General features: G+C 37.4%; 2 protein-coding genes across 2 annotated transcripts; one reads left to right on the top strand and one right to left on the bottom strand.

Moving 5' to 3' along the window:
- Window positions 1–9,661: 9,661 nt before the first annotated feature.
- On the bottom strand, window positions 9,662–10,704 carry LOC106124698 (fork head domain transcription factor slp2). Its single transcript, XM_013321619.1, has one exon. It carries the CDS (start codon window positions 10,683–10,685, stop codon window positions 9,927–9,929), a length of 759 nt encoding a protein of 252 aa, XP_013177073.1. The 5' UTR covers window positions 10,686–10,704; the 3' UTR covers window positions 9,662–9,926.
- A 14,389-nt stretch (window positions 10,705–25,093) lies between these two features.
- On the top strand, window positions 25,094–26,021 carry Rsph9 (Radial spoke head protein 9). Its single transcript, XM_013321824.1, has one exon. It carries the CDS (start codon window positions 25,159–25,161, stop codon window positions 25,972–25,974), a length of 816 nt encoding a protein of 271 aa, XP_013177278.1. The 5' UTR covers window positions 25,094–25,158; the 3' UTR covers window positions 25,975–26,021.
- Window positions 26,022–26,204: the final 183 nt, after the last annotated feature.

The following is a 26,204-nucleotide window of genomic DNA, read 5'->3' as shown; positions in this document are numbered from 1 at the left end:
TGTTTCAGCAATGGTGTGTTGGGTGTGACCTGTCAGAATGTTGAGTGGTAGCAGGCGCATGGTGTAAACATCGGCGGTCGGTGCGATCTCCGCTGCCACCGCCGGGAAGCAGAGAATCGAACCCAGGATGCCGCGGCAACAGCGACCAGCTGCGAGGGATATGCCACAAATTTGCGACTGACCCATTTAATACGACTTGTATTATTTTTCCGATAATTTTGCATTCTTCTGATACAGCTTTTCTTATCTTTTAACGCTAGCCACATCGATGTCTCTAAAACATTTGGAAAATACATTTAATTACAATCAACTTGAAGGAGATGTTGTGAATTTAAATAATAGCGGATAATACACTAGCATAGAGTTCTCGCTTATTATGAGATTCCCATAAAACTATGAGAGATATTTGTGCGTGTGTTTAGGCAGAGCAAACTAAAACTCACCATTTAGTACAAAACAATAGACCACACACAAACTGACTTACATGATCGAATTGTCGCATATTATTACGCTTCCTCCAGCGTAAGAGTACACTCGCTGCCGGTGGTCGCTTCCTGTGTACAGTTTCTACCAATTACAAAGAGTTTCTACCAATTACAACCGGAAACGACGGCCTGGATAATGAGATTAAATCAATTAACCGCAACGATTTGATGCTAAGTGCTCTGTTCAGATGATTTCTTACCAGGGCTGATCTTGGTATCGTAAAAGTACACCCATTGTCAAGACAATCGTCTAATTACTTGTGCACTGAAAGAAATTCTCCCAGAAAATCAATAATTACATTTTACTTCTAGATATTACACTTACAATAAATGTTCGAGGGATGAGCACAAACATCCCGCATGTCGGATCAGGTCACCGACAGTCAGACGGACAGGCGGGCAATTACCGCAACTGTTTGTACAGAAATGTTACTAAATCGGGGAATCAAACCCGCGTACGTTTCCAACAATTCTGACACATTTTGTATCATTACTAGTAATTGATTTAATTGCATAAGGCCTCGTCCACACTGTTACTGTCTGCATTTCAAATCCGATAGCTAATTGATTTGTATTCAAGTTACTCATATATCTTTATTTACGCGAGAGCTTTGTTTCTACAGTTGAAATGACCTTACGAGGATATGTTTGAAATAAAACAAACATTTTGTATGACCAGACAGAGAATAAATAAATTACCCCCAAATGTTTATCTAGAATTATCAGATTTACTATTTTAGATTCCACTTATCCTTTATCTTAATAGAAAAATTGTGGCCTTGTCTCGTTGCTCATCTGCACCAGTGTGGACGGCGCATAAGTTTATAATACAGAACATTTCTTGTAGATTCCGGTAAAGAGCATGCGGGAGAGCTCAAGTGGCGCGAGGGCAACAACTATAAATACAAATTATTCTATTGTGGCCCATTTATATCACTCCGGCGTCCGCTGCCACTTGCCCCTCACCCCCAAGACCACCGCCCCAACACCCACCAATATTATCTGATTCACACAAATGAGTGTCCTTAAAGTTCACTTTCTTAGGATGAAATATTGTTCCTATTTAACTTTAATAAAATGTAACATCAATAAGTACTATTAATTAAAAAAAATGTAGCGAAGATTCATTGTGGAATCAATAAGTAAATGTAGGTCAATTGTAAAAGAATAAAGGGTTAATATAATTTCCAATGCCACTGTGAGTATGCACTGATTAAAGTAAGACAACATTGAATTACAATTCAGCAATGAACGTTAAAGATTATCTAATTTGAGTTAATTTCCATCAACAATAGATTACGGAGGTACATAGGGGCGCATTGGCCACTCTCCAGTGGGCCACAATGGACCAGTTGGGCCACAATGCGTGGTCCATTGTGCGCCAATTGCATTGAGGCCGAGCATGAGAGCGTCTTGCGCCCGCGCTGGGAACTCAGTCAGATTAAATGTTTATTGTGATATCAGGTCACATGATGTCTCTTCACAAGCTACATATTATAGATTTTTTGTATTATTTGCTTACCAAATTTGACATCAATTATAGTAAAAAGTTGCTACTAAGTCATTAATTGGACTAAGTAGTAACTCAAGGCAATAAATGTCAGTATAAAATATTTAATATAAAGAGTCGAAACATCGTCAATGGTATGTGCACAGCGCCAGCGCTCCAATTTACCCAAATTTCTTACACTGGTCAGTTCAACATGTATCATTTACGAATGACCATACCATAAACTGAGGCAACTTTTTAAACTTCTATTATATCAGTGATGGGTCAAAAAAATTGATAAGGTCATTTTAAAGCATTAATATTGATTTATAACAAACAGATAATACAAATTAAATTGATTGTTATTAATTGAGCTCGTCACAGAATGAGCTGACTGACGAAAATATGTCCGCAACCGTGACTGTTGACCCCACAAATAATTTAAAAAGGGGTAAGTGATGATAGGTATCTATGTTATAAGAAATAAGCGTCTTTATTACTTTGAGTTGTCAGAACATTGCCATATTTCAAACTGAACATCTTAATAACCAAATTAACCAATGTTTGACGCCATTGAAATATTTACTAGTTTTATTTAGATTTGTGTCGAAGGTAACTTTGTTTTTTATTGCTTCTTTTCTTGGAAAGTGTAATTCATTACACATTTGAAATAATACTGCACTGTATCCTTTATTTAATAGTCCACATTAAAAAATATTTTTTTTCAAAATCAACTTAATTTAAACGCAATGCTTTTATCGCTTGTACCATACGCATTAGTGCGGCAGAACAAACTGAGCTTTTAAGCAATCCGTTCCAGTGATGGTGAGGGTCCAGTGCAACGAAAGCGGGGTGCGCCTGTGCCTGAATTACATTTAGTTAAATGATGATCTTAAAAAATCCAAAATATTTAGTTTGCGAACCAAAGACATATTAAGATTATGTAAGCATTACTTTAGCTTGCAGGTTTACGTTTAATAAATGCCACTATTTCTGATCGTAAATCCCGAACATTAAAAAAAATAGATTTCCTTTTGAATTACATATTGATTGACAGGCTTGTAAACAAACTGTGCAATCTCAAGGTCATCAAAAACTTACGTAACGTACGTATTTAAAAATAAGCAACAAATCAAAACAATATGCATTAACATTATAGGCTATAGTTTACATAATTTATTAAATCAAAATTAATTAAGATTACATTTTACTACCAAATTCGCTAAAATTTACTTCTTTAGAATTGTGTTTGTATTTACCATATAACAATTAAGGGATTCATTAACAAGGTTCCATCTCTAGCCGCTGTCAGTTGAGGGGCTTGCGGTCTGGTGTGTACAGTAATGGCGGGCTGGGGCACTCTGCTGGCGCGGACTTGTTATTAAAATTGCTATATTAGCCAGCGCATGATGCGGGCTCGCTCTGGTCACTTCATAGATCACCAACATTTTCTTAATCAACATAAAAACACAGCATTGGTAATAGACAACAAAGTTCCTAACATGTTACAAAAAACAAGAAACAGTTAAAGCAGAGACTTTTTACGAATCTGATTTATTTATTTATGTTTTGTTGCACTGCCCACGATACACACATTTTAATTAAATATTAGGAAAAATGTTTACATTACTGGAATAAAGTTGTCAATTCATGACGATAGATGGCAGTACGCTGACAGGGATGGTAACTAATTGGTCCGAGTGCTTTTTAAAATTATTTAATTATGATTATTGTCTAACACAGCCACTTCCTACCGCTTACTCAGCATTACAACATTAGTTAATTTGTATTGTAACAAACAGTTGTAATCATCATTTACACGAAATTAGGATAAACAAGGGATTGATGTACTGACGCTCACCATTGAAAATTTTCACATCCCTTCTAGCTTGTACGGCTCTTGTCTAGTCTAAGCTTGTAACTTACTGGATATTCCTGAATTCTAGACAACTATAGCGATGTATTTTTCGATTTTTATTTGATATCTTTCAGTTTTTAAAAGCGATTTGCTTTTTTATCTACACAAAGTCTTTCAAAGGGTACAAAATTAGTTGATTCAATTTGAAAACTAAGCAAGAATCTGGATGTATATTCATATGTAGTTATCCGGTTGATACGACGCGAGTATGTTGCGCTAGTAGCTAAATGAGAGCCCCTTATGTGTCCAATAACGTCGGCTAGAGGTCCAATTAGGCGAGTTAACCTCCGCGCAGGGTCACAATATAATTTAATAAGCGCATTGTGACCCGCGCCTGCTTACTACCACTTGCTGCCGCATACAACAATCTGCCATTTAAACGACATCTTTGAGTTATATCTTAAATTGTTATGCTTCTATCTATTTGCCATTTAAAAACAGAAAATAAATTTACCACTGTACATCGTTTAGGTATCTCTGTTAAACAAATCAGATATTAATGGGTTTAGAAAAAAAAAGAAATGAATAACATTTGACTCCGTCCGCGTGAAATTAAAAAAAAATACTTAATTAATAGCGTCTATGGTCTTCCAGAGTACATTCTAGATATGCACATCTATGCAAAGTGTCAGAGATATCAATGCAGCCGTTCTGGAGATAATAACAAACCTACAAGAGCAGGGTTAATAGGTATTTACTAAGTTAATGTGTACCATCGTTTGATCACATAGCCATTTACTATCAAGTGGGTTTGTAGTCAAACACTGGATTATTCAATATAATATTAGTAAGCTAGATAGTGTTTCTACTTGCATTTACTTTTAATGAAAATATTCTTAACTATTATCTCCACTTGTAAGGACTGTAAGAAAGAATTTGTATAAATATTTCTTACACTGATTTAACTTTTACTTGTTTCTATTGTTTTGTTGCGTAAAGACCTCTACCTGAGAGAGCACCTTATCCATTTCTGCTTTTAATTACACTAAATAGTTGGCCAGAAAGTATCCTATTACAAACGATTGTTCCCGAGAGCAAATATTTTAAAAACATTTGAAATACAAAGCCCCGAGTTAAACGATACCATAATTACACCAAACAATGTTATACGATCTGATTTCTTCTCTATTCTTGCGGAAAAAAATATTTGTTTACATGCGTTATTCCTTAGAATTTACGTAATATAGAAAAAAAGCAAACAAGCCCGCCCTTGCATAACGTTTAGATGTTAATCTGCTTGAGGGAGACGAATGATAATAATAATACATCTCAGTACTATTACTATTAAACCAATGTTTTTGATATTATAGAATTTGATTTCATAGCTCTGTTTTTTTTCGAAAGTGACTGCCTCTATTTGTTTTATTCTCTTCAGTATATCCTCCTTACTCTAAAGGCATGCAGATGCAGACAATATTTCATGATCTTACCGTCGGTTTCTGATACTGAAACTCTGTATAGAATATCATCATCCCTGTCATTATCTTTGAGAAAATAGATATAACAATATGTTTTAAACGGAGATTGTCTTAGAAACCTACAGTTAGTGCAAGATTCATGACAAATGGATATAAATCTTAGTAATGTTTAAAATGAAAACGATGTTGATGATAATTTTTGTGATTTTAATGAAAGTATGTTAGATAAAGATTATTTATAAACTAGCGATAGACAAACTTTGAGTTGATGTTACGGTCTAGATAAATCTCTATTAGCGCAGTGAGCATTGCTACACCGCGGCGGCCGCTTTGATCCGGCAATTGTTGCGCTTTGATGTTGCCGCCGTCGCTGGTTCTCGTTAAACGCGGTTTGTTAAAAATTACAGTAAACAAGTTTACCGATGAAAGCTGTAACCGCGTCCTTCCTGAAACTGAAAGTCTGAATCTCAACACTATCTGCATCCTAACTTCTTATAAATAAAAGTTTAAAGTACACTACTGTGTCTTAAGTCTAAAATAACTAAAGATGGTCGCTTTACAGGTATACCTATAACCTAAAATTTATTAATATAAGTAAGATAGACGTCCTGTTAAATGTTGTAGTTTCATCCCCAAAGATATCGGCAATAATTGCAAGGTTTTTTAGGGAAGGAGCAATCTTAGAAATAAAAGAAATAACGAAGATATGATTTGTTCTCAATTTGCTATTCATAGATCATATTGTGAGATCGGGATACACCCCGGCATTACTGCTCAGCTTCCTTTTTTGTAGGTGAAAGGTCTTTGGTCCAAAGCTAAAATAACTACTAGACTTATCACAACTAAGTCTGAGAGTCTGATTTTAAATTCCTTGCAAGTTGAATCAGTCTCAAAGCAGTATTATTTTCTGTGAAACAAACAAACAGTTCGTGGAGGTGAAGGCGGACGCTAAAATGTTATGAAATACAGCATCACTGGAGGCGGCGGGGAGCGGGGTTGAGAGCGGGGGCGGGGGGACGCAAAGAGTTCATAAGGCGCTCAAATTGTTTTATAAACAACGCACTCCCGCGCCGATTGTGTGCAGTGCGCGATGCGGTCACCATCGTCATCGATACATCAGGATAAATCCATTATACAGCATTGCTATTACAATTACAAAAAAAAACAATAGAATATGCTGCGAACATCCACTTACTACTTTGCTGAAAAGTCAATACTTACATTCAAACTGTACAAAACAATGTATCAAATAATTACTACATAATTCACCGTTACTTGATCTCATACTCTTATCTGAACGACGTCTGATAACTTGAGTTCAATTTCTGTGTTACATGCCAACTCTCTCGAATTTGCACTATGAATTCTACTTTTTAACTTATCCTTACTTCACATGAAAATATCATGGCCACCCTATCCCGGTTACATTAGCGTAATGAACAAGAATACAAATAGAGTCGGGCGAACACAAGCACTCAAACATAACAAAGAGCCACATCCTCTGATCTCTAAAACCACCTGCCCTGCCCAGGAACCAACCCTCAAGTGCCAAAGAAACACCGCTAAATTAATTAAGAAGTAATCAGAGATATGCAGACAACCTTTATCTGCTTGTAATACTTACATCATATTCACTGTATGAATTAAATTACAGAAAAATAAAGTCACCATTCCAGACTTATTAATCATATAGATTGTCATATTAACTAGATTTGTTATTTTCATATAAAATTTTTCTCTCATCGAGTAACATGATACAATTAAACAATTCAAAGTTCATTCTTCACGTGTTACTAAATGTCTAATTACTGCTACACATCTTTATTTACAAATTAAAAACAAATACATTTATTTACAGAAGTTATCAAATGAAGATACCATCTCGTTGAGTCAGAGCTGGCTGCAGACCAAACGACGTAAATATAAAACAACTATTTTGTAGCAAACCATGTAATTATTGTGAAATTAACGACTTGCCGGATTAATTCATTTTGAGAACGACAAACTTCGCGACGGATTTTATATTTATTTCCTAAAGAAATATTTACTAAAACTATTTGGGTTGATGTTATCGTTTGTCAAAGAATTTAATGATGATTTAATTAAAAACAAAAGTAAAATTAACTTTTAGTTTTTGTTTTTAGAATTTCTCACTTAGCATTGTTTTCGTGTCCGTGTTATACATTAGCAGTATTCAAAATCATTTTGTAAAATTTAGCTCAAATACATTAAATAGGAAACTCTCTATACTATAATTCCTCTTTATTCGTAAGTTCAACAAAAACGGAAGTAATTTCGTGACAAAGACAGCTATTTATGTCACCATAAGCAATTTCTAAAGGAGAAAATACTAATATGATAATCTATAATATGTTTCCATTCAAATGACACAAAATTCATTTCCTTTTCATTATAGAAAAGATAGAATAGAAGTGTGCTCGATCATGCGAATTTAAGAACAATTTTTCCTTAATAATATATAATTCGACAACCCATTCAGCGACGACAATGTCCCATAAACATCCGGCTCAAAGGATTCATTCGCGAAATGTGTCCAAATAAACATACGTAGTATTGAATTCACTAAATGTGGACAAACAGACAAACGGACGCACAACGGCGTACACTAAACATTAGCAATTGTACCCAAACTGCTTGTGTACGACGATTTAGTGTAGTTTTTATAAGCAGATTAGTTGACAGAGCATTCAATACCCTTTCGGGATTATAATATTTTTAAATTATAAATACAGATTTGCAATTTAAAATGGATATGGATTTCGGACCTGATATCGCAAAAAATATTTTTATGACAATAAAAGAAAATATCGAACATGGCACAATACCCGGACACAATGTTAGCACAAGCAATCTGATGTTAAATTAGTTAAAAGAGAAAGTTATAACTAATCAAAAATGCCACTCCTGTTTGCCTACAATCTAAAATGAAGACCTTAGCATAATCTTACACTGTTTGAATAATATTACCTTGTACAAAAACAATTCGACATAATCGTCATTCTCGTTAAGCCATTGACTATTTTAGTGTGATGTTTGTCAACGCCTTCCCTAAACCGTAACAAAAAACACAAAGTGAAAAGCATTTAGCGCGATAACCGAATGCACAATGTTCCCATATTTAACGTGAGATTAACTCCAGTCGATTCGACGGGAAGTCGACAGTCGACGAGGCGCGTTGCTTTCCGAACGCAGTCACATAAAACAGATTGAAACGGGTTAATCTGTCCCGTAATCCTAACATATGTATTCGTTGTTACGTTTTGACGTAGATTTACAATTATTTAGGCGGAATACTTGTCGCACGCCGGCCGCGTCTGGCTCGATAATCTGCGGATTAACGCGCCGCTTGTTTATGCTCCGACGTCGCCATTTAATTGTCTGTGGTTAGGAAAAAGCGCGCGAACGTTGAAACAAAATGTCGCAGTGATTTATTGGTAGGCGCGGCCGGTGCAGCTTTTCACAATATTTCTAGACGCAAGATGTTTTGTGTCGAATGAGAGATGGCGGGGCTTAGCGGATCATGCGAGTGTCGCGTTACTTGCGGTGTGTTTTTGTTGGCAGCGGCCGCCAGCAAGCAGCCAGCCGTCGCTTTCCTCTGCAATAAATATTTAGATAATTGTATCGCCACAACCGAAGCGCGTTTTATTTATTATAATATCCTTAATCTCGAACATATGTAACGTCTCTGTTGCAAGTTTTATTTTTAAAAGTAAACAAGAAACGACTAAAATATTTTAACTCGATAATGTAACAATGTTTGCGACTCTTGTTTTGAAGATTAGTTAGTTCCAAGACGTTTCTGTATCCACTGATAACATGACAAACATGTAAGAATACAAAACTTATATCTAGTGAAGAAGAGTCCTGAATAGTTCATTCAATCGTTACTTCCATTCAAAACGTATCAAAGGGTATATTTGATGTCCACATTTTTGTCGCTCTCATGAAGTTTCTAATCAAATTATTTAGATTTGAGCAAAACTGATAATAAAACGTTGAAGGATTCCTATCTGTACAAACAGCAATTCGAATCTAATATGCTAAAAGCTTACTGTAACAAATGAAACCTTTTATTGCAAACATTTATTTTTTAAGTAAATAAAAAACCTTTGTAAGAAGCTTACTGCAAACACTTCTCTTATTTTTATATTAAAGTTTTTGTCATAATGTATTGAATAGAATATATTATACAATTACTCTAATTGCTTTTAACACAATCTAAATCCTTGTTCTTTTACGTTTTCCAATGCATCAACTTCTCTTCATCTACGAAATAGGGGTTAAATAAACACATTTTTTTAAGCAAACTGCTCGAAACATTTATTGCGTCCAATATAACTTAAACTAGCCTCTTAAAGTTAAATTATATTTATATATTAAATAAATTCTTACGGCGATAAATAAATAGAGAGAGTAGCGGCGACAGGGCGGCGACAGGGCGGCGGTTGTCGCCGCGCGTCCTACACTCGGTCGTTTACGTTCACTCGTATCACAGTCTTGGTCGCCGCGTCGCGGTCGTCGCGGTCGCGGCGCGCGCACGTCTTCGGGGAGATATCGCGGGAATACCTTCGAAACGGGCTGAGCCACTGCTTCTATCAACTATGCTTCAGGATGTGGGGGTCGGGCTCGCGGGGGTCATGCGGCGCATGCGGCGGGCTGTGCTGCGGCGCCAGGCCGTGCAGCCGCCGGTACAGCTGGTGGTATGCAGCGGCGGGGGGCGGTGGCGGCAGGCGCAGCAGCGGCGCCGGCAGCGCGTAACGCCCGTACACCGACAGCAGCGGTGGGTACAGGCCCACCAGCGAGGCGTACGGGTTGCCGAACATCGGGTGCAGGATGGCGCCGCGCTTGAACGCCGCCAACCGCGACCGCGAAGCGGCCGTACTGCGCCGGCGCAGCTTGCCTGTCGTTCCCCCGATAAACACGTCGTCCGAGGAAGGGTCTAGCATCCAGTAGTTGCCTTTGCCGGGGTCGTCGTAGTGGCGCGGCACCTTCACAAAGCACTTATTGAGACTCAGGTTGTGCCTGATGGAGTTCTGCCAGCCCTGCTTATTTTCCTTGTAGTATGGAAAATTTTTCATGATATACTCGTAGATGCCGTTGAGCGTGAGCCGTTTCTCGGGGCTGCTGCGGATGGCCATCATGATGAGGGCGTTGTAGCTGTAGGCGGGTTTTTCGCTCTTGGCGCGGTCGGGCCCGCCGGCGCTGGCGGAGACGCCAGGCGGTGGCGTACCGGTGCCGGTGACGTCGAGCTCGGTGTCGGAGGGCGCGGGCGAGACGGGAGGCGAGGGCGAGGGTACGGGGGAGGATGCCTCGGGCAGCAGGTCGCGGATGGCGAAGCTGTGCGGCGGCGTCATAGTGCGGCATGGCGAGCCGCGCGCTGCGGACTGAGTGCGCCGCGCTCCGCACAGGCCCCGCCTTCAGTCGCCGCCCAGCGCCGTGACCCCTCCTCGCGCCGCTGCCTCCGCGTATCCCTCGAGAGATGCTATGGTACGACCGGCGTAGACCTTAACCCCTCGCTTTAGAGATTATTGTGCAACAACCGGACACTATATAAGTTTGCGAATCGGTCTGTTCGCCTTTTTTCAAGGACCGGTTGAGGCTGCGCGATAAAAAGTGAAGTAGTGCGCGAGGTGAGGTGAGGTGAGGTGAGGCGACATGTTTTGTTTCGAGGCAGTAAACATTTTTAGCGGATTCTCTGCGCGTTGTTTAATTTAATTTATGAAGTGTGGCTCGTTACGATATAATAAACGTCCCAACAATTATGTAGTCATGTTAATTTTGTTTTTAAAATAGTCTAAGCATGTGGGGCTAATAAATTATTAACTAACATTAACTGTTTTATTTATGAATAAATAAAAATGATTGTACGTAATAATGTAAGATACCTACATGAATATATAATAGGACGTTTGGTATATAAAATTATGTTTTTATTAGGATTTGTAGTTAAACGACAATTAGACTAGAAAATGTGCCGAAATTGGTACCAAAAAATAAAATAAAAACATTGGCCAGGCAACTTAACACCTTCTAGTCGTCCCACTAGGAGAATGAAAAGGTTGATGATAAATAAACAGTGTTATCCGCAACTAAAATAGCAGTTAGATTCAACTTCTATCTTGACTCTTCGTAGAAAATTTAATAAGAAAACTAAAGACATAAGAAAGAATAAAGTCAAGGGAATTTAAAAAATGTATTCAAGTTACAACTTTAAAAACCTTAAAAACAACTGTCATACCCACGGAAAATTAAACGACGAAACGTGGTAGACGAATATAGTGATGAGTACAGAATTAATCATTACCTGAAGGAAGTTTATTATGATAATAAAAGATAATTGTCATCATGCTTACTTACTTACTCACTTAATTACTTACTTACTTACTTACTCACTCACTCACTCACTCACTCACTCACTCACTCACTCACTTACTTACTTACATGCTTAAGCATAGGGTATATAGAAACATACATTATTGAACAGGGAGTACGTAGGCATGAAACTTGATGATCTTACTGCTAAGAAAAACATTTTTTACTACCTTTGAAGTGCATGCATCATAAATAAAATTATTCTGATAAATCGCAAGTTTTCCAGAAACAAACACGTTCATGGTTTGCAAAATATTAACCGATGACGACGTGTATAAATCCGTTTAAAGTTAACATCGCACATCAAATAGTAAAGTCCCCTGCGGCAAAGCCCCGCCTACGCGCCGGCACGCCCACGTATACTACTTGTTATATGCCTTTGTTATATGAAACAATACAACTTATAACAAAGTTATTCGTACAATATGAAACTCTGATTCAAATAATATCTAACTTGGGTAAATAAGATTAAATAATATATTCAAATCCAATTTCATTTGTAGCTTTAGCTTTTAAATTTATTTTAACATAATTTTAGAGTAAGATACTTGAAATAACATTTTAGTTTTCAAATAGGAATGTTTTTTACTCTTTTTGAATATATAAATCTTAAACGAGGTTCTTCTGTTTCTTGTCATTTATGTAGAACTTAGGTAGCTCTACGGCGTAGCTAGTTTGTGTTAATAGGTTGCATCTGGATTATAGCTCAAACCGTAGAGTTATTATATAAGTTACTATAAAAGTAGAGAATTGGTGGTAGAGCTATCAACATGACAAAAAGATGAGAATGAGAGGCTTTTAGTATTAGTTCTCTAGAGACTGATGTCTTTGATCTAGCCGGCCGGTCACTACTGCCTTGAAAATTAAATAAAGACGTGAATATAAGATAGATATAAAATAAAACGAGCATAAAGTTTTTAGCATTAACCTACATTATATATCACACACGTGTGCAAATAAAAATATAGTAATAAAATTTTATGACAATATAATGCTAAGTGAAAATTAATAAAACCCATAAAACGACGAAAAATAACGTAGTAAACTTATGGGATTCTATCCCCTCCACCCTGCTCGCTAATATCGTTAAAATGTTATTCAAAAGACGAGTTCCGAAGCGCGCTTTTACTAAATATTGGTCTAACTTATATGTATGTGGCCATAAAATTATAATAAACTAAAGTTATATCATCTCCGTTATCAATTAAATCAACAGTGATTTCAGCACGAGCGACATTTAACGCTATTAGAGTGGACAGAACTCTGAAAATCAAGCGAGCTGAGTAGAAAAAACACGCAAATTTATTGAACGAAAATATCATGATTTAATGCTTATTCGAATTTATATAAGAAACAAAGATATTGATATTAATTCTACGAAAACACCTAAAATTCATGTACGCACAATTAACTTGTCAATTAAATGGACAATATCATATCGATTCAAGATAACTCATCAGTCGTGTGTCTTACATCCATAAGCAGCCGCCCTGCCTCTCCGCCCAATTACTGAGAGAGCTTAAAAATGACGTGGCAAGAGGCCGCGAGAGCCAAAGGTGGTGAGAGGCGGAGAGGTAGAGGTACAGAGAGGCGGCGAGGCGGCGAGGCGGCGAGGCGGCAGGCGGCAGGCGGCAGGCGGCGTGGCGAAGAGGCACGCGCCGAGCACAACGAGTAACACAGCGACAGTGCCACCACCGCGCGACGTGTTTCCCACACGATTGAGGCAATCACTGCCCCGACAACTGGCGACACCAACATAACGATACTTTACAGAACATTCCCAAAATTATTTATTGTCTTTTTTAACCAATTTGATTATATTTACATGTTACAATTAAAAAAAAAAACCTTTCAAGTTAAGAACTTGGATGTATTTTTTGTGGTTAGACTTTTATAAAAATGTCAGCTATATGTTTTAATAGTACGGGGGTGAAATTCCCACGTAGCATTAGCATCATGCGTACCCTATCGAGCGCTGTGTCCGTGCCCGCAGGCGTGTTTAGCGCGCGCAGACAAATATTTAACAACCGCCGCTTGTCCGGCCGTCGCTGACACTGACAATGCTACTGTCTGAATACTATAGTTAAAATACAATAATCCAATGAAATAAATATACAATCTGTCTGTCCGATGTTCTATAACATCGCATGTAGTACTATCGTGTGGTTTCTGACATCTAATTTGTAGGTTTTCGATGTGATAAATATAAAATGTATTAACGTCAATTCGTTGACTATTAAAAATAAGTGACACTGGCAGTCTGTACATCATTATCCTCGATAATATGTAAACATATTCAGTCATGTTGCTGAAGTGTCTAAATATTACTAAATCAGCCATAACACATTGTAAAATTAAATTATCAATACATTCAAAAATTATAATTCATGGCAAAGAAATGTCAAGTCAAACAATCCCTAAATAATTTTAGATCTAATTGTATTTATTTTTAATTTTATATAATATTATTCGATAAAGGCCGGCAACGCAGCTACAATTCCTCTGGTGTTGCAGATGTCTATTGGTGTAGTTGATCACCTCGGTGTTCCCGCCGCTTGTTTGACTCCTTCTCTTATAAAAAAAACGTTACAAAGATCCGTTATATTATAATTACAATGTAAATTAAAAAAAAAGTATAGCAAAGTTGTTACGTTGCATTCGTTCGTGTTTCTCGTGTTGCTCAGTAAATACAGAGTAAATAAATAAATAGGATGAGCGCGCGTGTTTCCCGCAGATTGGAGCAATTACGACGCAGCGGCGCGGCGGCGAACAAATGGCGCGAAATATTGTTTCCTCTTGTTGGCCGTTTCCTTTGTTTTTGACGAAGCTTTCGTTCAGTTATAACAACGTAATATAACTACATACAATAAATGTTACCATTACGTCATTCATGTAACTAATTAAACGCTGATTGCATTTGTCGCCTGCGAAATTGAGGTTATAAAAAACAAAAACTCAACGATCATTATACCCGTCGAGCGTAACGTATATTTTTGAAAGTCAATATGGCGGTTCGTTAGTTCCTTATCAGATCAAATTTAAAGCACATCCGCACAAATAAGCCGTAAACATCAGCCGATAGCGGTCTTTACAGTTCATCGATACTCCATAAAATTTGACCGTCAAAGCGCACTACCGTATTCGAGAACCAATCCAATACTCTTAAAATCTCAACCTTCAATTAAATTTCAAAATAATTAATATTCACAATGTTGTTTTTCAACAATAATATCTTTTTAATTTGATTCTTAAGTCCTAATGAATATCTTAATGCTAAAGAACAGTTTTATTTTATTACTTTACAAAATGATAAGAGTAAGGAAAACATATTTTGCAATTACTTGCTTATAAAATCAAAGCGTGTCAAATTATGTTAAGTAATATAATTTGGTAAATTATTTTTCCCCTTTTCGTATCCGCCACTTAATTTAATTTTTACTTCGACTATAAAAACATAATGCATTTTTTTTAATTATTCAGTCTTTTGATTATATTATATTGCACATATCCTGGGTTCAGTTCAAGTGTACCTACTTAGAAAACCCGTTAAAAGCAACATAAAACATAACAACTACTAACTTACATATAAAGTCTGTTCTGTTCTGTTTCTTGTTTATGGCTCTCCCTCATCGGATTTTTTTTCATCATCGTTCTCATATAAAGTCTTCTGTCATCTCATCAATATTTGAGCATGGCAACACCTACACTTAGCTGCAGAGTAAAGCACCTGATAACTTGACGTAAAAAAATTAATGGTATAGCCAATAAATTCTCTCGAATAACTGGAGACGTGCAAGTTTCGTGTCTCGTGTCGAGAGCGCGGCCCTCAGCCGGCATTATTGTTGAAATATTGATTAATATTGTCGCCATATTGGATTGGCACTTGAGCGCGGAAGCGACGCCGGAAGACAGCGCCCTCTGGAGGACGCTCCGGATACGATGCTTTGTGCGGCCATTGTTGTGTCGAGTGATGCTACAAGATTCTTGAAAAAAAAAAACACCTTTTTTATAAGCTCGAGTACGGTTTAGGATTATATTTTTATTGAAGCTAGAAAGTTAAAACGCGGCCGGAACACTTTTTTGTTGTTGGTATTTTATAGCAGTAGCGTTTTAAAAATATTTTGTTAAAAAAATTATAAGTAACATTTTAGCTTAGAAAATATTTTCCCAACTTAGTGAAATGAATTTTGATTGTGGCATAATTTCAGAACTTGCAACACAGTGAAACAATGTAACCGTCTTTTTAATTAAAAAGAATTATATAACCGACAATACATTGCACATAAGAGAACTTTATTCAAACGGGTCAACACAAGTGGAAAACATTGAAATGCCCCGCAACAAATACTGCGGCCCCACTAAATAACACTCGCGCACTCGGCTCACTTAGCGCTCACTTAGCGATCACAAAGGAAACAATGCGCCGCTACGACTTTCAATTACACACGAGTATGTATTTATTTAAAACTATTTTCAAAGTATTTACGCGCGGAAAGCTCTGTTATACGCGCTCGAGCGTTATGGCGGGAGAGTGCGGAAAATAAGGAGAGTTCATATTAGGTATGTAAATTTTTATAACACAAAAGTTGGCTACTACTATATAGTATGTATACACTACGCCCCACGCGTAGTCTCTGAGTGGTCTGCGAGAGACTGCAGAGAGCGCCACCACACCTGGACACTTCAAACTCTTGCATTACGATGCCAAATACTGAAAGTGTTTTTCAATTACTTCGACATTATTTATATATTAATTGTCGCCAGCGACTACGTTAGAGCGGAATTAAAAAATACTAAAATTAGTATCTCTCTTGTGTGTTCATGTGTTCTCTACATCAATGCCAAAATCTAGCGATGTCCACGCAGATGCTATGGATATGCCTTCTACATTCTACAAACATCCATCCATCCAAACAATCGCATTGAAAAAATTAGTAAGATAAGAAAAGCGTTGTTAGGATCACTACTTGACGATAAATTAAGCTTTAATGATAAAATAATTATCTCACGTTCGTCCTATCATCGATCGACAATTTTACTAAAAACCAACTATAAACTTTTGCTATTACTGAGAAAATTGAATATTATAATACATTTTTTTAACCTATTTTTAATTGTGAACTGACAAACTCATTACATCACCCAGAAATGTCAGCGGGAGATTCGGGAGTTGTGAATCGCGCCACAGTTTTTTTTTTATTTAACAGCACATGGAAATCATAACCTGATTGTTACAGCTCTCCAATTGTCTATACCCAGCTGTCAAACCTTGCTTTTGATTTGCAAAAGTTAGCACAACAATCAACAAAAGATTAGTTTTTCGTGGATGTATTAGATTTGAATATTTTTAATATAAACACTAAATATGCCATTTTTTTAATATTCTATGGTGACATCTGTTGCAATATGACGATATTTTATTTAAATAAAAACTTTTGAGAAATAAATCTGTAAAAATATTATATTACCTGAGAGAATTCTAAAATGTTATCGTTTTTCTTTTTTTTTAATAGTTAGTACAATTAATATTATATTTCTATCATCACTTGGATACACTCTGTGGCTGTTAACATTTTTTCGCGCGCAAAAGAATCCTGAGATATTGTTATAACAAAATGCTAAGCGTTTGCGGCGGAGTAAAGTCGCGGACAGTTTTTAATTGCATTCGTTTGTTGTGAACACGATTTCATTCTACGACACAACTTTTGAAACGTTAAAAAAATATTGCGATAGCCCCGTGTAACTTAGATACGAAATTTAACAAAAGAAGTACCGAAATATCGTAGTATCGAGAACTTTTCGTAAAAATGTATAACATTATCTTGTACTCAAGTTAAACCTAGAATTCAGGTGAGAATATTTTTAATACGATTAGCTATTATGGAACTTTTTAACATATTCTCTATGGCTGACAAAAAATTCTGTTGTAATTTTAACATATCAAATCCACAGACCTATAATGCAATAATCCTTTAATAAAACAAGAGAATGCCAGTTAGTTACCACTAAAAACAAAATGATAGACACGTTTCAATAATTGTGCAGTAGAAAATTATAATAACAATGTACTTTTTATGTCCACAAGCGGCCATCATTACACGATCACAAACTGTCGCAGCCCACAAAACGTTATAATAACAAGATTTAGGTCGCGAAACCTTCACGCATCTGTCGTCGCCTCGTGTCCATTCTGACGATTTTTTTCCGCTTACGGTTACCAAACTGTAACATTTTCCTGGACATATTTTTTTAATCATTGCGTACTCAATGTGTAGGTTGGGAATAGCAATAAACTCTATCTTATTTCTCAGCAATTAAGATAGATAAAAAGAAAAATATCACTGCCTCGAATCTGCTGAGAAATAATTATTTACATGCAATTGAATCTGTTTACTGCAATGCAATTAAAATCATGTTTTCCTTTTTAATTTACTGCTTTAATTTAGTTTTTATGAGAACTAGAAGATGTTCTTATAATTATAAATAACAAATTACTTTCAAAAAAAAGTATTACCAGTCCTCAATGTGTTTGTAGCGTGGTAACACTAAATCGTTGTGTAGTTTTTTCGCACTCCTTTTGCTTGAAGTCGATCGGCTTTGCCGGCGGGGGTCCGCGCCGAGGCGAGCCGTGCACTGCTAACGATCGCCCGGACTTTTGTTATTTGTTAACACCACCGCTGCGCCTTTGATTGTCCGAATGTGATGGATTTGCGATTACAACAATGTTTTGTGCCGCTCGAGTACATGTCACAAGAGAATAGCAACAGGATTAGAGAAAGTACTTTGCTCTCTCATCTATATCTAATTTATTTCCTCGTCTCACACCTGCTCACGTTTTATTTAGAACATTTGAAGCCGCTAATAAAAAACGAAATCGACAATTTTTACCTAAATATGGATTTTGAAAGAAGTGTATTACAGCTTGAAAATCATCCAATTGCTTTTACTTTGGGGTCAATGGCTTATACCTCACTTTAGGTATACATTAATTTGTATTTTAATTATACACTATTATTCTTCATAGCTATATTCTCAAATATTTCTCAATAACTTGGTGAGAACATACCCTTTTCATGTTATTGTAGCTATTGATTCCACAAGGAAACATATACATATCCAATTAGGATGACTAAACAAAAAAAATATACTTTTGTTAAATTGTGAACCATTTTCTTTACATTAGTGGGCCAATTGTGAGTAAACATGAGATGTTGTGTTCCAGATTTGTCAGGTGTGAATACAATGTGTTCGGGCAGCGCGGGACAGCGGCCTCGTAAATCATCTGCCCACGGACTGAGATGTATCAGATTTAATGAAGTCGTTTGCGACACGTGGGCCTGATGCCGGCCGCCATTGTCGCGCGCGACGTATTGTCGATCGGTGGGCGTTTGGCGGGAACGCACCTGTCACACATTGTCCTTATAGGTTAATTTTTACACACTAACTTTAACAAAATCTAGCATTTCATCTAAAGAAGATTGTAATGTCTTTGAGCAACTTATTTAAGTACTACGACAATATTGATTGTGCATAGCAAAGATAAGTCGCAAATTATAACACATTTAAGAGAGACATAACGTAAAAAAACCCGTGTATAAGCTTCCTTAAGACGTGGGTTCTTTTATCGTGTACCGAAATCTGCCCAATAGGAGGTGGCGAGATGTTATTGTAGCCTCTGACAATAGCGATAATTGATAGCGCCGCGCAGATGTCTCCGCTACACCCTTTATAACCCAGAGACAGTTAATTTGGTTTGTTTAGATGCCTTTATGTGGGTTGGAGGTAAATCTTTTGACATTCAGAAGAGTCTCGACGAAGGTAACCTGTAATAATATACATTGACATTTTAATTTCATCTTCGTGGAATTATGACTTGATGTAATATAAATGCATAACAAAAGTGAGGAAAAATAAATACAGCGTTTGCAAAGCGTTAACAAAGTAAAAAAGATTTTAGTCAGGACGTATAAAACAATTTAAATTTCTATGTTTTATTTTCATTATCCTCTAGCCATTTCATACAAACAGAAATTAATACTTGTTTATGATTTCTATTTTATTAGGATGTTATGAGGATGCCTGAAAAGATTTTTAGTTAATTAATGAGAAGTAAATTGAAAATCATCGCGTTGTTTACTAAAACTTTAGAGAAATGGTCATTTCTTAAAAAATCTGAATGAGAGCAGTCGTCAGCGAACAGTCATCACATACGATACTGAAATAATATTTAGTCGTGTCTGATTGTGTTCAAATATTATTGTACGTCAGATGTTCTTCAGCGGACGTGTTCCAAGCATAGAGTTAGTGGTTGATGATGGATGGCATTATCACTCGAATGCGTCTATCATCTAGCCACTGTTGGTGCAATTGTTGAATGAAAGACACCGCACGGCTTTATCATCAAACGTCAAAACAAAACTTTCTTCCTGACGTGGTGTTAATAGATGCACAAAACATGAACAGTTTGTTGGAACTATTGTTAAATTCGTAAGCATTTATATGTTTTTAACGTAACAGAATCGCTAAATTATTTATAAGAGTTTAAAGAATGTTATTGAATCATCTTATTGTAAGCTAATGTTTTGTGAACTGAACAAATCCACAATCGTTTGGCGACGTAATAAAGACATTGACAAGTTTCAGCACAGGAACAGGAAATAAAAATAATAATTGTTTTTTAACTCAATTTTTATATGTTTATTGATATTACATCGAATAATATTTGTACGAAATCAAAATAAAACCACTCGAGTAAAGAGAAATTGTTATTTATTTAGATAAAATAGTGTCGCCCCCACAAAAAAACATACAAATTGCAAAACAAAGAGGTTAATCCTTCGCTGCTGACGGGACAATAGCACTCGTCATTATCAAAACATTAGCGCACGCGCAGCGGCCGCGGGGCGCCAATTATGGATGTTGCAACACCGCGCGCACCCCGCGCGCACCCCGCGCACACCCCGCGCACACCCCGCGCACACCCCGCGTCACGTGGACAGCGCGCTCTTCGTTTGGCAACACCGTTACACTCGTTTATCTTTCAACATGAAATAACTCAAATGTTGTTCTAAATAGTGATGTTTACCAGTAATATCGATAACAAAAAATTGTTGTACAAAATCAAAGCATATACGACTGGGAAGAGAACTCGTTCATGACCATTTAAGCAATTAGATAAAAAAAAGTATTCTACTCGTCTAAATCAGCTACTTAATATAGTTTACATTTAAATTCACTTGGTCCGTGGTATAAAATTGATAATGTATCGATAGTACAAGGGCCAGCTCTAGCGGTCAGTGGTGGCGCTGGCGTGCGCGCTCCGGCACGCGACCTCGCAGTGGGAATCTGTTTGTCCCCCCCCCAGTCCCCCCCCGTGCTCCCATCCCACACTGCAAGCACTCGTTATCGTAACAGTAATTGCAATATACACACGCTCTTTTAAATCATTAGTAAGAAGGATTTACAATAAATAAATCATTATTCAAATTGCGGCATGTTCATGTAGGTACTCGTTTACTTAAGCAATTAGGTACACTCGTGAGAACTAAGTAAACCAAACAATTTATCAATTTAATCGTCTTCACTTTGTTAAAGCTGCCTCTGACCACTGAGTAGCAAAAACTAAATTGCAATCAGTATTAATCAGTGTTTCACAAAAATGTGAATCTTGTATGAATGTGCAAAAAAAGCTCAAGTTCGGAAGGAGGAATGGCGCTTCGTAAAAATTGTCACCGCATCTACTAGTTGACAAGACTGACAAAGATTTGTCCCTTCGCACACTAAAATTAATTTAAATCATATAAATCAATTAAAAAATACAATATATGTAGTACGTATGTTATTAACATATTACTTACAATGTTTGGATGAATAACAAACAATTAAAACATGTTTCTCCATTCCTTATGCATTTTACTAATCAATAGGTCTCTATATTTGCAATCATATTCAAAACTTTGTTCCACTTTATGAGATCGTGAGATTTTCTCATACAAATTAAATAAAATATATTGTCAACCCCTGGCCAATGAGCATGCGAGCAGCGAGTGCATGAATCTTAACAACGCATAAAGCACAATAATCGCCGCCAACGAGCAATTAGCCGGTCGCGAGTTTGCGATCGATCTGGGAGCAACGAGGCGCGCGCCCGACGAGCACGCACAATGGCGCGCTGTTTAGCACAAATAACCTTAATCTGAGATTCGCGCCATTGTTGCCCCACCCCCCCTCAGCCCCCCTCAGCCGCCTCGGCCCAACTCGCACGATTGCGACGCTCACTCGCGATTAAACACCTAATATTCCCGCCCTTTGTAAGTAACCGTTCGGAAATCGCCACTCGACCGCTCGCAGCTTTCGTCATTTCATTTCTTTTCTTATGCGCTTTAATTGTGGGAAAAGAGCACTCGAATTTTGCAATTTATAATTTTCGATTGTGGGAATTATTCGGTTTTTTACAGCTTATGGGTTTTAGAGCGGTCATTAAATGTTTACGTGTGATTCGATTCTTTCTTGTGTTAATTGAACTATTGGAAATAATGGCTTCTTGCGCAAGTCCCTTTTCATTTTTTATTATTGCAAAGATCAGTCAATACGAGTAGTGAAGCTTACACAATTCATACATTAGAAGTTGAATTATATTTTTACTATTTTAAATTCGGTTCCTTTTAACAATTCGATATGATCATATTGTGGAGGTATAAAACATTATACAAGGTATCGCTCGCATATTAAACACAAAACACAAAAGTAAATCCGACTTTTGTATTGCGTATTATCATAAAATGTAATCTCTAAAACAAATATAGTGAATGTTGGTAAACTGTAACGAATTTACGGTAGCCATTCATGCGAGGGATGTTTTCTTTTTGTTCGGTGCGCGAGCGCAGCGGCGCGGCGCGTATCGTTCCTGTACGCAGCGACGCCCGCGGGCCTCGCAGCCAGCCTCTCGTTCCAAAACAATTAGACGTTAAAAATAAAGAGAATAGGGTGATTAAGGTCTCATGGGGTCGGCCCGGGGCGCGGTTGTGGGAACGGCTTTATTGTTTTTGGACGGATTCATTGAGATTGCTCACTCGGTCGGCTGTCGCGGCGTGGCACCGGGTGAGGCGCGGGGCCGTCGCGGCGGTGCGGACACTCGATTTGCGATACTGAATCGTGGGCCGCTTCTGGCGAATTAACCTCATTGTTCACCTCAGATCAAATTTGTCAGAGCCTTTGTTTATCAAACAAACGTGTTTGTGGCGTGGAAAAATATTTTCATTATAGTTTGAATTGAACGCTGTCGAACAAATGGCATGTATTTTGTCGAGTTTTTTGAACAGATATGGGTTTTTATGACTTGATTACTGTCAATACTTCACTTGAGATCACTTGAGTCATTTTATAACTACCGCAATAATTTCATATAATGTGTAATATGCTACGTGTAGGTATATCATTACTCTGTACAAATATTTAGCCAGAAAAACACTTATATTCTAAACTTATCGTATTGTACCGTTGAAATATGAAGCAATGCTCCTTCGTTACCGCACCCTTATTTTGTATCATCTTAATGGCCTCTTCAGATCTTGTCACAGGTGTAATGTCACCCAATCCTCCCCGCGTGACGTGTGACGTGACAGCACGTGCTAACGAGGCCCAAGCTGTGTCTATCTCGCGCCGAGATCGCACGTCCGCGGCCTCTCTGTGCGGGAGAGGTCCGGGGTGTTGCGAGGGCGCGGAGAGGCGCGGCGCGTGTCAAATCGCGCCCACCTAACCTCTCAGAGGTGCAAGAGGCTAATTGCAGCACGTGTCACACTTATTCATCAATTGTTTATTAGACAACCGTTTTCACGTTATCTGTGCTAAAATCTTTTCAAGTGAATTTTTTGTTACATCAATTTTGTGAGGAGTGCTTCATGTTTAAATTTTAATATTTATGACAACAATGGATAGGACAGGACACTCGTACAAAATGATGTAAAAAAATCAGTACGTGGACATTTGCAGCCGAAAAAAATAATAATATAAATAGGAATTATCCAAACAACAAGCTTTTCAGTATTTGTCACTGTCATTACGCTACACTAGACTCTTGTTCTGTTTCACCTTATAAGTGAGAGGTAAAGTATAGGAAAATGACCACCAGCCTCAGCCAGTTGTAGAGGCACCTCCGCTCCGCTATACGTGAGTCTAATTTCAAAAAAGCCGCAATAACAAACTAAATATTTAAAATATACGAAACTGATCACATAACATTTCAAAATATTTAATATTACTACAACTATTTAGTTAACTGTGAATCACCAAAAACATAAATTCAAAACATTATATTTTGTGTGTATGTACGAGTATATGTTTATTCATATTAAAGCACTTACTATTGATAAATTGTGATTGATATTGAAAACATACTGCCATCTATCGACCGTTTTATTCATATCAAACAAGCTACGCCATCTATTGTGAAGTAGCAAAATCAAAAAATACTATAAAAAAATTGGAAGTTACTTGGAAATATTACAAAACCACTGTTAACATGATAAAAATTTTAAAATAGCAAATGTAGTTACGAGCAATAGCAATAGAAAACAATGTGACTCAATTTGATAGAAATGTTGCGTGTAAATGTATGGAGTACACACAAGTGTAAATATTGCACGCTAGCCTGTAAACAAGCAAGACGACACTGGTTTTCAATACGGGAAAATAAATAAATTGGATCTCAAGTTATCCGTCCAGTGGCCAATTTTTCCCGACCCGACAACTGTTACCGAGTTACAGCAGATAAAGATCAGTTCACACAAGTGATGTATTTTACATCGAATATATTTTTTTCATAAAAAATATATTTTATATTACAAGCGTAATATAAGTACTTGAGTATTCTCATTGTGTCGGTGTATGTCAATTATCGTGACATCGTACATGAAAACACATGTATAATTGTTATCTCTCTTTTTTTCAAAGATAATGAAAGTGATGGCAATAATGTCGTTACGACAGTGGATAATCATCTTTATGTCCTTTGTAAACTTATTTTTTTATCACAAAATAAATGTCAGTGCAGTGTACGTGAAGCTTTACTGTGTGATTCGTATAGTACCCCGGACTCGTGTTACAAGTTACGAGCGGCGAAGGACCCGCAAATATTTGACTTGGGGTAATTGCCACACGAGAAGCTCGCTCGCGTTACGCAGACCTGATTGCCGATTATTTGAGACAACATCAACCTATACACAAGACACCTTAGAAGAAAATTCATTTCTAGTCATCCCACTAAAAATTTGAAAGATGCTATTACTTTACTAACTTCTTCACAAAATTATGGAGAAAGTAGAGAAGTTATTTGTTTTTTTTTTTCATGAAATACTATGACACCTATACCGAGAACCACAGAGATTATAAAACTATGTCTGTGACAAACGTCAATTTGAAACATTGGATTTATTTTGGAATAATTAATCGAGAAAGATGAATGTGCACAAGCTATGGGAATACAGAGAGTACGTGAAGGTAAACGGTATTATGCTGACCAACGAGCTGATCTCTCTGCTGCAGACCTCTCTCACCATGCTGCAGGTGGAGAACCACTTCACGCACATGCAGTACTGGGGACAGATATATGGCGTGGACCGGGACTACCACATAGCCGTCGGGATAAATCGGGACGCGATCAACGAACGAAAATACTTCTACACGACCGATTTCAAATTCTGGGGTCTGCTTCCGAAAGCTAAGAAGAAGTACAAATTCCTCTCTTTGATCGCAAACACGCCGTTTCGCGGCGACATATCCGAGAAGATCAAAGTTTTAGATGAAGCACTCGACCAAGGAGACCCAGAGCGCTGCAAAAATATGAAAGAGGAAAAGAGACTGGCGGCGACCATCAGCAACATCTGCGAGGAGGCCGAGGTGTGCGCGAGGGGACAGCTAGTTAAGCAGCCCGACGGCGTCGTGGTCGTCAGCCCCAACTTCTACGGCCTGACGGGGCCGGAGGCCAAGTTGCTCAAGTCCTATCTGCACATTAGACCCGCTCAACATAAATGGAACACAAATATTCTAACGCGTGCAGATTACAATTTAAGCATGGACTTTTTGGACTCCATCGACATGGATATTCCGAACGGATGCTGGAATTTAACCTTGGAGAACGTGGGCACCGTAGCGTATCTAAAAAGCCTTTATTGGCCAGGAATGATGTACTTTCATAAAGTTAGAACCCCGGACGCCGGATTTTTGTACGTTGGTAATGGCAGGAAGAACTTAGATGTACCTTTTCTTCTTTAAACCAAAAAAGTAAGAATAAAGCAATAAGATTGGGACTTTTCAATTTATATCGTACGTCTTTTATTATGTATTTTTATTTGATCATTGAAGTAAAAATAGAAAAGTTTTGCCACATCCGTTCTATTAGTAAAGTACATATTATTATACTAGATTTTTTTCATGACCCCGTGCGGACGAAATCGCGCGCTTCTGCTAGTATTATTATAAGCTGCCATATCTTGAATGTTAAG

Source organism: Papilio xuthus, unplaced genomic scaffold (assembly GCF_000836235.2).
Source record: "Papilio xuthus unplaced genomic scaffold, Pxut_1.1 DF828952.1, whole genome shotgun sequence".
Taxonomy (NCBI): Eukaryota; Metazoa; Arthropoda; class Insecta; order Lepidoptera; family Papilionidae; genus Papilio; species Papilio xuthus.
The sequence above is the reverse complement of the archived record's forward strand: the minus strand, read 5'-3'. Positions and strand labels throughout refer to the sequence as shown.